A 13,643-nucleotide genomic window follows, 5' to 3' on the forward strand; every position below is an offset into this window, starting at 1 on the left:
GGGGACTTGGTCCGAACAGTTGATAGTAGCCCTATGGGCGTATCGCACTTCGAAGAGAAAGCCAACTCAAGCAACTCCTTACTCCCTTGTGTATGGGTCCGAGGCAGTGTTACCTATAGAGTTGGAAATGCCATCTGCTCGAATGGCTCTCGCCTCGGGAATGGTATTGGAGCCTCGAACCACCAGATTGGAAGCATTAGAGGAAAAGCATGACAGAGCTGCAAAAGTCATGGAAAGGTATCATGAGTCCATCGCCCGAGCCTATAACCAGACTGTGGTACCAAGGAAGTTTGAAGAAGGTGATCTAGTATGGAAGATTGTAGACCCAATCATGCGAGGACAGCCTTTACCCAAGTTTTCTCCAAAATGGGAAGGGCCCTACAAGGTGGTTCAGGCAAGCTCAAGCGGGTACTACAAACTTGTAAGGGTTGAAGACGGCTTCCGAACTGGCCCGCTCAATGCAAAGTTTATCAAGCATTACTACCCATAGTTGGACTCATCTATGTTGAAATTCATTTTCACTTTCTTACTTTGTCTAAAGGTTGTATTTCCCTTGCGTTATGAAGAAGCTGGTTTTCTCTATGGTGTATGTTTTATCCCATCACTTACAGTGAATCTATTATGCTTTTGTCAAGAAAGTTGAAGAACTAATGAGAATATTTCAGCTTTTATAAACATGTGCATATGATTGTTCTATCATTCGAAATAAATATTTTATCAAGTAGAATGAGAAAACAATGCGAAAATATCCAAACAACAAAAATTTTGTCATTTCATTGCATTGTCCTAGATAAAACATTTTTATCGAAAGGGGCAAGAAAGTAATGATAAAAAAAAACTCAATCTTTCCTAAAGACACCTTCGAAGAAGCTGCCCGTCACATCTACATCTGGAGGACAAACAGTAGAGTGTGCCTCTAAAGTCTCCAAGGCCCGAGCATAACCCGACTCAAGTTCACGAAGAGTTACCTTTGTCTCATCTATAGAGGTGCGATAAGAGGCAAGCACAGACATAAGTTCCAGCCGATGACTGGCGTTCGAAGCTATATCCAGGCGCTTCCGAAGCCATGATAAGTCCACTTGGTGACGCTCCATGTCAGAGATCCCCTGATACGCCGTCTCGACTACTTTTCCATTAAGGTCACACAACCGTTGCGTGTCCAAGCTATATAAGATAGTGGCAAAAGACTCGAGAAGAGCAGTCTGAATGAGTGGACACTGGCAAGCAAATGAAGCAAAGGTCTCCGGGTAACTTGAATGCACAAGCTGTAGAACTGAAGCAAACTCAGGAGCTACCCAATAATGGAGAAATGATACTTTGCCAGAAGCTGAAGGAGGAATTGGGGCCGGAAAGCTGCTAGTCTCAGGAATCTCCCCAATGTCTATCGGGTTAGATGAACCACCCGGAGGGGTAACTCCCGGCAGAGGTCCCGAGCCTGAGAATGCCGAACGATAAGGGGAAAGACCAAAAGCATCACTATCAATGTGGAAATCACTGAGATTCAAATCCAAAATATTTGAAGGCACTGGCGATGAAGAACCTCTAGCAGTCGTCTCAAAGGCAGGTGTTCCCCCTTGAGAAGGAGAACCGTGAGGAGTTACAAAGAGAGTCGGAGTAGAGTCCGGGGCAGGTGAAGACGGGACCCCGGTAGCAGCTAACACTGGAGCAGAGTCCGAGGCAGGTGAAGGCAGGACCCCGGTAGCAGCTAACACTGGAGCAGAGTCCGAGGCAGGTGAAGGCAGGACCCCGGTAGCAGCTAACACTGGAGCAGAGTCCGAGGCAGGTGAAGGCAGGACCCCGGTAGCAGCTAACACTGGAGCAGAGTCTGAGGTAGGTGAAGGCAAGACCCCGTTAGCAGCTAACACTGAAGAAAAGATAAGAAGGCCTTATTAGAGGTAGGGAACAGGAAAGTCATTTAAGTAAAGATTTCTCACAGATATAAGTAAATGACAAACTTCAGAAAGAAAGATTACCAGAGGGAGAATCAATATGCAAAGCAGGGGCAACTGAAGGACTCCTAGCATCAACAAAGTCACTTGGTCGTGTAGAGACCACCTGATCGATCTCAATGTCTGATGAAGCCTGAACAGTAGTAGTCATCCCTGAAGAAGGAAGGAGGGCCGGAGGATGAGAATCACCATAAGTGCCAGAGCGAGTCTCAGAGATCTCTAGCACATCCACCTCCACACCATTCCCAGAGGCGCACCTCATCTCTACATCGCCTCTAGAAGCATGGCCCGCGACATCAATTTCTGTGGCATCAGTCCCTCCAGCAATCTCAACATCAGAACGGTGAGCCCCAACAAACTCGTCACCAAGGTAGTGCTCCTCCTCAGCTACGGTAGGGCGATGACGACGCGTGCGTGGAATAAGGTCACAAAAATGATCGGAGGACTCAGCCTCATCATCATCGTCATCTATAACTGCTATACGAGGGGTGCACATCTTCACAAGTCTTGCAGACAAAGGGAGGGTGTCGTCCAAGTCTGAGTCCGGCCTGGGGGAGGCAGCATGGCCAGGAGCCACGGTACCGAGAACGTCAACAACCGCAGGATCCTACATAACATGGGCAAATAAAAGTTTTCATTTTAGAAGGTATAGTCGCAAGAAGGAAAGTAGCTTCAAATCAAGAATTTCGGGTACCTCACGAAGCCTTTTGGAAAGGCGAGGAGCGGAAGGACTGGCATCAGAAGTCCTCTTGTGAGCCATCTTCTTAAGGCGGGTCGTCCGAGGACCAGAGGCCTTATTCAAAGGGACTGGCTCTGGAGAAGTAATTGCCAAGCTAGAAGCAGATGCCCGAGCAGAAGGGTCAGTTGGAGCAGATGAAGTGAAGAAACCCTCGTACATATGGTCAGATTTTCGGCTCTCGGGTAGCCGAAGAGAAGAATCCTTCTTATAAATCGGCGGAGGCAAACATACGGTCGGTCTGCTCTGGACAAATGCAATAAACGCATCGATATTCTTCTGCCAATACCGCCTGAAAGAGGGGGTGAAACCCCCTACTCGGCTCAAGCCTGGCATCGTCAAAGAGCCGGATATGGGAAGCACGGTGTGTATAAGCCGGCGACTGAAGCGCCCGTAGCTCTCTGAAAATGATAATAAATGAGGTGCTGGCCCCGGGGCACATTGATCAAACCCGAATTGACATGCTACACGGTCAGGCCTATAAACGGCACTATCGACGCCTTCCTCATGCCACACCGGTAATGAACTCGGACGGATCATAATTAGCATATCAACAAAGGGTGCAGGGATGTTCTTCGGCAAAGGAAAGGACACCAAGCGGGAGGAACCATGATAGATAAGCGGTGTGGCCACACCTACAGGTGGGCATACATACGGCCGTGCCACAAAGTGTCGGGGATCATCCACCAGAGTATTCAAGGATAAGGTGGAAATAGTACGTGACCAACGTGTAATCAACGGCTGGCAAGACTTCGCTTTCTCAAATGTCCGAGACCCATCAGTATCGAGCACGGGGATGCCATCTTTATCCACTATCTCCCGAAGAACTTCCGCCTCAAATACAGTCGGAGCAGGGGCAAATTTTGGGAACCTCTCGAAGAAGAAACATAGCAGGAACTGGCTGTGAATAAAGGAGACAGGCTCATATCGACCCACGGAGCGAACCATATCTCGATGTAGCAGATCCAGCCGATAATAGAGATTCCCAAGAAATAGGGGAGCCAAAGGGATCCGATCTCCTCTGAAGAGCCTGACTGCCAAGGGGAAGACGAAAGGATTGAGGGAATCCGGAGGTGTGCTCGGAAGAATGAAGAATGAAAGGAAGCAAGCCAGAAATCCCAAGAAATAGAGCCTGGAGCCATACATCGGACCGGCTTCATACTCCCGAGAGTCAGGGTCAGCATCTCTGGCCAAGGGCTGAAGATCCTTGAAGAAGTGACGGATCCATGCAGTATAGGAGGCACGGTCCGTCCTTACTCGACTAGTCCTCCTCGCTGAACCATCAAAAACAGAACTCCACCGACCACAAGTTTGAAGATTTAGCTTCAGAGATTGGATCAAAGAATCATCTTCGGGGGGTGTCTGCTCAGGGTCGAAGGCATCAGGGCCGGTCACTTCCAGACGCAGCAACATGAACACATCCTCAAGGGTGGGCCCCATCTCGTGCTGGCCAAGTATAAAGGTGTGTGTCTCGGTGCTCCACCGAAGAGCCATGGCTTCCAGGCTAGCATTGTTGCGACGGATGGATAGAGATCTAGATATTTTCACCGGGATCAATAGCCGAGCCTCCTGAAGCCGTTGACAGAGGCTCTTGTCCGAGAGGACATCATCAACCCACTCTTGCCAACCGAAAGGAGGGTTTGAGAAGGCCTTGAACTGAGGATAACAGTATGGAAAGTCCCCCCGCTCAATCCGAAAGCGTAGCACCGAGGAAGGAGAAATGAGGGCCTCCTGGCCAGAGTCAGTGTCCTCAGTGAGACATAATGGAGCCCCCTTCGGAGATAGAAGAGAAGTGGTAGAGGTAGCCGCCCGCCAGAAGGGGTCCTTCCGACCAAAATAAGGAGATTTCCTCCACTCAGATACCGGAGGTACATCCCTCTCTTTCATGAGAGCCGGTTCCGATGACCCCGGGACAACGGGTTTCTTTCGAGAAGACATATGGCTGAAATAACCTGTATAAATATTAAAGAGTTGACCGTATTAAAATTCAGAATATTGTTACATGCAACATGATGGGTTTATCAACAAATTCAACTTCGGACGTCATCAACAATTCATTTTCTTGGATATTCTTCAAGCTCAACAAATTTTAATACCAATGGGTGCATCATCAACATATAGATTTTCGTCTTCTATCATCAATAAGAGGTGCAATGTCATAGGTCGCTTCATGATGAAGTTCAATTGGGTCAATTTCTTAAAGTCACTATGTTCTATATTAAAGGTCCAATTTATACGGGGTTCAAAATTTGGACAGAGTGAAGTTCAATAGTAAATTTCAGGCCCGAGATCCGAAGTATATTACATTGCTTATCAGTAGCAAGATTCAATGGATCATTATGCAAATTACAAGAATGTCCTTTCCAAAGTCCATATTCATAAGTCCAGGGTTTTCCCTCTCCATGTCAAAAATGGAGCTCAAATACTAGTCAACAAGTTATATTCGGCCTTTCCTCGGTGATAAAGTTCAACAAATTATGTTCAAGCCAAGCACCTCAATAAGGTTTCAAGTGCTAGTGCATGTTTTCATATGGCCAAAATCACGGTGTTTGAGCTAAAAAAAATATATATATATATCATCGGGATTGCCACAAAAAATTGAGTCCATATTCAGATTCAGTTTTTATTTATGTATTTTTTTTTTTTATTTTCATCGGATTGCTTGAGCCCTCTACATTGCCACAAAAATATATTTATATATATTTAAATATATTTATATTCGGAAGAGGGGGTCGAATGTCATACTTACAAATTTGGGCAGTTAGAGAGGTGAAGTCCGAAGCCGATACTGGAAATTTAAGCTGAAATCAGAGAGGCTTTACAGACTGTAATCAACAAGACTGGGCTAGGCTTGGGCAAAACCACACACGTTGCGTTGAGAGGGCGAACGTGCGTGGTCAACGTCGGATAAGCTGAAGCCGGAAGCAGCGATGTGGAGCTAGGTTGGGCAAGACCACACACGTTGCGTTGAGAGGGCGAACGTGCGTGGTCGACGTCGGATAAGCTGAAGCCGGAAGCAGCAGTTGATTGTGCACAAGCCAAGGCTAATGTGGGTAATCCGAGCTCTAAAAAAAAATATATATATGATAATCAATATATATATATATATATATTTGCCCAAAGTTTGTCAAGTAGCAAAAAAAAAAAAAAAAAACGAAGCACCAACAGATTCGAAGCAAAAAAATAAAATAAAATAAAAATAAAATAACATATATATATATAATAAAATAAAATATTATATATATATATATATATACATCATAAGCCATCTATATATATATATTCGAAATGCACCTCATGGTGGTTTAGACCACCCCTTCTGACCTTTGACACTAGAATGTCTCCGATGATTGCAAATTGGAACTTGAAGATTTAACCCTCATCTATTTCTGCATGACTCCACCATGGCACCCCACACCTGACTAGTATTGATTCTCTTTCCCTCAAAAGCGTCTAGCACAATGGTATTTCCACAACCCTCATAAAATAGTAGTCGCAAGAGCTAAGCACCAATTTGTGTCTGTCACACCCTTCCAGTGGCCTGTCTCATCATGGTCTACCGCTCTTAAAAGGAATCTAAATGATAACCAGATGTATCTAGCCGCAGAGGAAACAAATATCACACCTGAAACACGAAAGAACACTGAATAAGCTGAAGCAAACTGGTTTCATGGTGACTAGAGCATTAGGAACACACTGGATGGACATCAATTCACCTTTTAAAAATTGAAATTTTGACTGGCACCATGTTCCATGCACACTTACGTTGTACTTTCAGGTGCTATAGTAAACTTTACCTCTGATATTTGGATGAAGATTAGCGTGCAAATGGCAGAGCCTTCTTGAAGAAGAAGAACAGCTGGGTTGATCTCTGTGTAAAAAGGGGGGAGCCGAAGTGGCTGTGCAACAAAAAAAGGAAGAAGGCTTTGAGCAAGGACCAAAGACCAACAAATCTAATACAGTGAAAGGAATAAAAATAGTTGAGAGGAAGACCAAGGCCCACAAAAAACGGGTTTCATAGTAGATCGATGACGGCGCGAGCAGCGTGTGTGAACAGTGGGCTAGAAGGATGCTGGGCAGGCCAACACCGCGCTGAGTGGGCGGCGTGGCCAACGCTGGTCAGTCACGGATAGAGGCAGCAGTGAGGTCACAGGTGCCGGAACAAAGCGCAGGGCTGAGCCATGGTTAGCTCTCCAGTAGGTCGACGGGGTGCAGCACGACGATAGGCAGGCTGGTGTTGCGACGGAGCTGCGGCGGATCACGATGGTTTGCGCGATCTTTGGTGATTACAAAAGTTAAAGAGGAGCACTGAGTTGTTGCTCTGATTAAAGAATGTTAAAGAAGGAGGCCGACTGCAGCAGTATTCAACGGGTTGCAAAAAGAAAAAAAAAAAGAAAAGAGAAAGGAAGAGGAAAGTTGTGCTGTCGGTGGTTGTAGGCAAAAAGAAAGGAGGGGGTATTGATTAGGTTTGCCAAAAAACGTGTGAGCCTTTCTTTAATCAAAAAAAAAAAAAAAAAAAAAAAAAAAAAAGGAGCATTATCTTTGAATATTTCATTAGTATATTCCAATAATGTATATATAGGTAATTGATCTGCTGTATGCCAAACGACAAAAAAAAAAAAAAAATGCTTCTTTATTCTTTGGTTAAAAAATATATACATCTATATTCAAAAAAAAAAAAAAAAAAAAAAAAAAAAAATTAAAAATTTCCATAGGCTCTGTCGTGACAAAACGTTGACAAACGTTGTCAATTTTTTTTGTAAATTGAAGTGCGTCATCAACTTTATCCATAGGCTCTGTCGTGACAAAACGTTTTTTTTTTGGGAACGTGATGCGAAACAGGGTCGAAGAAATGACCGTATGCATGTCTGAGAAATTTAAAATTTCTCATACACGCAAGGGGCAAATGTAAGAGGGGCTGATTTGAGCCCACTAAATTATTTAAGCCCAATAGCCCAAGATTAGTGGGCCCGAATTTATCGCAAGTCCAAGAATCGGTGGGCCCAGATTTATCGCCATCAAACGGATTGAATCGCTCTAAGCCTCGAAAGGGTTCGGATCCACGAACCTAGAGACTTACTCGGGCCCGGACTCGAAAGGGTATTAAGCAAGCCTAGAGATCCGAGGCACTCGGACTCGAAAGGATTCGGATCCACGAATCTAGAGATCCGAAGTACTTGGCTTCGAACGGATTCAGACGCAATCTAGAAGTCGCTCCGTTAATGAGTCCCAGAACACTTGCGGGCTCGGAGCTTTCCGGGGGTCTACGTACCAGAACCATGGGCGTAATGGAGTCCGAACAAAGGACCCGATCCCGAAGACGGTGAGTGGAGATAAATTCACTCTTCGGTTAAACTAGCCTATACCCGGGTCGAGGTGGCACGACCCCGGGGGGTCCATGAGACTCGGCAATATTTTGCGGCAGGACGTCCTCTGGGACTACCCCTGACCCTTTGGGATGATTGGGGATCATTGGTTAGGTGTGGCTAAGAAGAAGGGTTCGCCGAGGGATTGATCTCCTCTTCGGGGTTTTCTCATCCTCGGAGAAGTCACCTCCTCGGAGAGGTCACCTCCTCGGAGAGATCACCTCCTCGGAGAGGTCACCTCCTCGGACAAGGTGGTTAGAGAAAATATCCCCCATGTGCCTTGCACATGGGCTCCATCCTACATCATGAGGTGCCTATAAATAGCACCCACCCATAGCTTTACAAGGGATGGATTTTGGAGATTTTTAACTCTTGGGAAAGAACTAATTTCCCTTCTCCATTATCAACCTTGAGAGCGAAAGTGGGAGATCAATGGGAGAGCCTTGCCATTATTCTATTCTCTAGCCATTTTGCCTTCTTCTTCACCCAATCTCTTATCTCCATCATCTCCTTTGTTGTCGTGTTCCTAAGTTGAGATTATTGAAGAATCTAAGCCTCTCATCATATTCTAGAGAATTCGAAATTGTTCTTCAAGGATCTTCGAAGATCTTCGAATTTTCCAACTCCTTTCTTGAACCCTCTCCTACACTCATGATGAAAAATATTAGGTCTCTCAAGAACACTGCATGTTTTTGCTCTTAACAAATCATCAATTATCAATTAATCCTCTCAATTAATCACAATGCACTATCTGACCATGCTCAAAACTACTAAATAACTTCTAGGTAATGACAATCTTAAAGAGGAATCAAAACTAAAAAAATTTCGATGTATAAAATTAGACACAACATTCTTACATAAGATAGAGCTTACAAAATATGTAGGTCACACCCAATGTGAAAGAGTTCTATTCAATTATTTTTTATTTTATTTTTTTTCCTGAACTCCTATTCAATTATCTTTTTTTTTTTTTTAAGTTAACAAGTAAACTCTCCAAGTCTATCCTCCACTGACTTCGGAATCAACTACTTAATGTTGGTTTAACAGGGGTAGGACGATGAGCAAACATCGAGTGTGTGTACTGACTCCACAATGCATACACAATTTAAGTCAGAGAATGCAGCTGTCAAGATTCAACCCCACACCAAAGCCCTGGATACGATTTGTCCAACATTTAGAGAACCGTCCAAGGACCACTGCACTAAACTCCTAGGAGTTAGCCCTGGGAAGTGTAGAACATGAAATTTCAGGGCTTATACCCCAAAACCTTACCAAAGTATCCCAACCCCTTGCGTTCACTTCAATTATCTTGCTCTTTCAAGTTTCAACTAAAAAATTCCTTTTGAATTTTTATTTTACTAGTGAAACTTGTGCTATGTACGAGATGTGAAAAAATTAATAAAATATGTTTATATGAAATAATATAAATAGTTAGACTTTTGTATGTAAATTATGGAATAAAAAAAATATTGAAACTTGCAATTTAAGTTTTATAATTTTATCACAATTTATATATCAATTTTTAATTTTTGATCTCATTCTAATTGTAGTAACATAATTTAAAAAAATTTAAATTTAAAATTTTATTTTATAATTTAATAAAAGATGCAGAAATTAGGGAATGAATATTGATATTATTCTGGTATTATAATTTAAGGAATAAACTAAATTTAAAATTTTATTTTAAAAATATAAAATTAATTTATAAATAAATTATTGCGATACATATTAACAAAAATTAAACAAAATAAAAAAAAACAAAAAAGAATTGCAACTTTAAGTTTTAATAGGATGGCAACGCTTTTCAATTATAATAGTATATAGGTTTAATATGAAATTTTGAAACTCTCATAATATCTCTTCTTAAAAACATTCTTTTGTAAAATATATAAATAATCTCAACGTCACTCTTATTGCTCATAAATACAAAAATTATGAGCTAATTATGATAATTTTAAACTAAATTTAAAATTTTATTTTAAAAATATAAAATTAATTTATAAATAAATCATATTGCGATACATATTAACAAAAATTAAACAAAAAAAAAAAGAAAAAAAGAATTGCAACTTTAAGTTTTAATAGGATGACAACGTTTTTCAATTATAATAGCATATAGATTTTATATGAAATTTTGAAACTCTCACAATATCTCTTCTTAAAAACATTCTTTTGTAAAATATATAAATAATTTCAACGTCACTCTTATTGCTTATAAATACAAAAATTATGAGCTAATTATGATAATTTTAAATTTGTACTTAAAACTTATAAATCATGGGATAGATCATTATAATTTAAAATTATATTGTGCCATTTTAAATTTAAATTAATAGATCACTTTTCATATTTAGTGACCCTCAAATTTGAATTTTGAAATGAATTAATATACTTTTCATTTTTTTAAACTTTGATATACTTTCTATTTAAAAGTCATAAATTAAGGGATATTTATTTTTGTTTATTTATTTATTTTTACTTGAATAAGAGTTACCCAATAGAAGATTTTTTTAATTTTTAAAAATTAAAAAATTTAGATTGAGAGCTTAAAACACCCACAAGACTTGTGGATCAAAAACTCAAATTTTCTTATATAATATAGATTTTCATTGCAGTTCTCAACAACCAACTTCATTAGTGTTATAATTGTATAAGTATATGCCAAATCTCACTGGGTTATTGATAGGGTAAATAGATCAATTGTTTTTTTTTAGCAAGCAGAAAACAAAAAGGAAATTTAGGTAAAACCTCTCCATTGTATCTCTGTTTGGTTAAAATAATAGCCTAATTTATTTTGTTTCATAAATCCCCCTAAAGAGGAGGCACATAATTAGGTAAAGACAAAATAAAATATTTTCTTTTCTAGGATAATATTATCGGAGTAATATGTTATTGTGAACTAGAATAACATATTACTGACATGTTACTGTTTACATTAATTTCGACGATAATGTTTGGTTTGAGTTTTCTAAATTAAGTTTTTTGAAAATTGAGTTTTTTTTTCGTGTTTTTTTGTTTTTAGTGAATATTTTAAAAATTTTAAGCATTTTTTTAAAAAGTAAAATATTTGTGAAAAAATATTTTTTAAAAATTAATAAATACACAAAAATACAAAAAAATGTACTGAATTTTAGTTTTTTTTTTTATATTTTTTATATTTAGTGAATTTTTTAAAGATTTTGTTCACAAAAATTATACTTTTTAAGTGTACTTATGTTAGGTGTATCTAAAAATTAAAAAAAAAAATTGCTTAAAATATTAAAAAATTTCTATAAAAATAAAAAAATATAGAAAATAAGAAAGTAAAATTTTTTAAAAAGTGTTTTTAAAAAATTCAAACCAAACAATGTAATAAAATTTTAAAAATTAAAATATAATCCACTTAAATAATATGACAGGTGTCCTGCAATAATAAACATTAAAAATTGAAACAAAACTCAACAATAGCTTTCACATCAATATGTAAGAAACAAGTGTTCAATATAACGCTAGTTATAAATAATAATAATAAAAAAATTGTTAAGGCACAAATGCAATGTAGATTTTAGTTTTGGAAAAAATATTCAAAGAAAACTAATTGGCGTGTACTCTATTAATTTACAATTAATTTTGTCATTTTTCATTATCAACTCCCAATCCATTTAGACTCTCAGATTGCCTACGTTTTGGATTCTTTTATGCCTCAAATATTTATTTTCCTTGTAACTAATGCAGTCTAATAAATAAATAAATTGACAATTATAGAGTAGCACTATGCCGGTACAGATAATTAGTGTGTGCGTGATTTTCTGATCACACTGCCCGCCTAGTAATCAGCTGGAGAGCACTGACAGAATAGATGGTTTTAGCTAACCTGCAACAGAAAGAAAAGGCTCCGGCGGTGGCTCTTCTACCCGGGGGCACTCTGACGATCAAGTCAGTATATCTCTCAAAGATAATCAAGTGCTAAACTCACTACTCAAAGCATAAAACTACGTACCTTAGACCCACGAGGGTGCCTCTCTTTTATAGCCAACTCAATCCTGATCCCACTAGAAGCCTGACTTCTATGGACTCCCATTCAGTACTTACTTAGGATTTCACAAGAGATAAAGATAAACTCCCTAAGAGTTTTATCCTTATCTTAGCAAAGTTCCCTCTTTACTCTAAGACTCTTGCCCCTTATCCATTTATCTCGGATATCGATATCTTCGGAGATAACCTCGGCTTTTCCGAGATAACCTCGGCGTCACAATCAAAACACGTGGCACCTCGGCTGACACGTCGGCGTCACCTTGCCACGTGTTGGCATTCAGAAAATACATCCCCACAACTGCCCCCTAGGTTCTAGTACCTCGGCATTCTGAAGTGATGGAACCTATATCAGTATTTTCTTCCAGTAAATCGGCTTAAAATTTAATAGCCGAGATCATTCATTTCAGGCCGACATGCTTTCCCTAAAAAATCAAGATTTTTAAGGACCTTTTTACGTGCATGAGTTGTCATGCACTTCAACCCAACCGTTTTAGCCACGCGTTTCCCTCTTACTGGACCGTACACATGACACGCCTGTTAGCCGCCTCTTTCTTTATGTGCGCCGTCTGACGCCCTCGTTCTTCTAGGCGTATTGATTGCTTTTGCCGCCGTTTCTGTTTAATCAAAAACTTTTTCCCTTTTTTCCGTCTCTTCACTTTTTCATTCGAATCTCCTGCTACCTCTCTCTAGCTTTCGAAACCCTCCACTACTCAAGCTTTCAAAGCTCTGCAACCTTCTCCGTTCACCCCTTCCGGTGAGATTTCCACCGGTCTTCTGCTCCTGCAACCGTCGTAGGACATCAGCAAATCCCTTTCCGGCTTCCCTTTTTTTGGTAAGCTACTGTTCTTTTCGTTTTCAATTCCCTGATGTTTCTTCTTTTTTTTGCTGTTGCCATTATTGTACTATTTCAAGCTTTTTTAATTCATAAATCGTACATCTGAATGCATTCATCCATGATTTTGCCTTTGCCCACATTTTGAACACACGCATTGTTTCGCCACTTCTTTGCACTTTTGCCACTGTTCTTGGTCATACACTCTTGTATTCTTCATGTTCTTGATAGCCCATCTTAATTCTTGTTTCTGAAACTTCATTTTTGTTTTCTGTTTTTTGCATCTTTTCCAGATTCTTGCTTTCAATCCGTGTTTCCACAAATTTAGGTCTGGGATTTGTCTGTAGAACCCATAACTTAGGAAAAAATTGAAGCTACACCTACCTTTTTGTTTTCCGAGGTCCCAATAGCCTTTCAAAAACATCTTCTGAGACACACCTTCTAAGATTAAGCCGATATCATGGGTATGTGGGAACATAGGGTAAACACCCCCTCCAAACTAGAATACTTTAGACAGGAGTTTGAGATCCCAGTCGACGTCCATTTGAGATTGGCTGGCGATGATAACTCCATCATGCCCACTGCTGACTCCATGTCTTTCCCTGTAGTCACCTTTATCGAGTATGGACTTCGGCTTCCATTAAACATTCTGTTTCGTGAGGTTCTTCATTACTATAAGTTGAACGCTATGCAACTGGCCATCAATTCTTACCGAGTGATCAATGGTATTATAGCCCTAGCTAAAC

The 13,643-nt window shown here is 40.0% G+C and overlaps 1 protein-coding gene across 1 annotated transcript; it reads right to left on the reverse strand.

Annotated features, from left to right (window-relative positions):
* Positions 1–839: 839 nt before the first annotated feature.
* On the reverse strand, positions 840–5,884 carry LOC145802940 (uncharacterized). Its single transcript, XM_082895850.1, has 3 exons — positions 2,644–5,884; positions 1,974–2,556; positions 840–1,864 (listed from the first exon to the last, which is right to left on the reverse strand). Exons 1-3 carry the CDS (start codon positions 4,621–4,623, stop codon positions 840–842), a joined length of 3,588 nt encoding a protein of 1,195 aa, XP_082751976.1. The 5' UTR covers positions 4,624–5,884.
* Positions 5,885–13,643: the final 7,759 nt, after the last annotated feature.

This window comes from Camellia sinensis, chromosome 11, assembly GCF_055761805.1.
Source record: "Camellia sinensis isolate YWXY chromosome 11, ASM5576180v1, whole genome shotgun sequence".
Lineage (NCBI taxonomy): Eukaryota > Viridiplantae > Streptophyta > Magnoliopsida > Ericales > Theaceae > Camellia > Camellia sinensis.

Bases quoted from the DNA above. Each gene is read 5' to 3' on its own strand.
- LOC145802940 (XM_082895850.1), bottom strand. From the start codon at position 4,623: ATGTCTTCTCGAAAGAAACCCGTTGTCCCGGGGTCATCGGAACCGGCT. The intron at 2,557-2,643 runs GTACCCGAAATT...CATGTTATGTAG, and splicing joins TTTCCAAAAGGCTTCGTGAG to GATCCTGCGGTTGTTGACGT. The intron at 1,865-1,973 runs GTAATCTTTCTT...TCTTTTCTTCAG, and splicing joins GCATATTGATTCTCCCTCTG to TGTTAGCTGCTAACGGGGTC.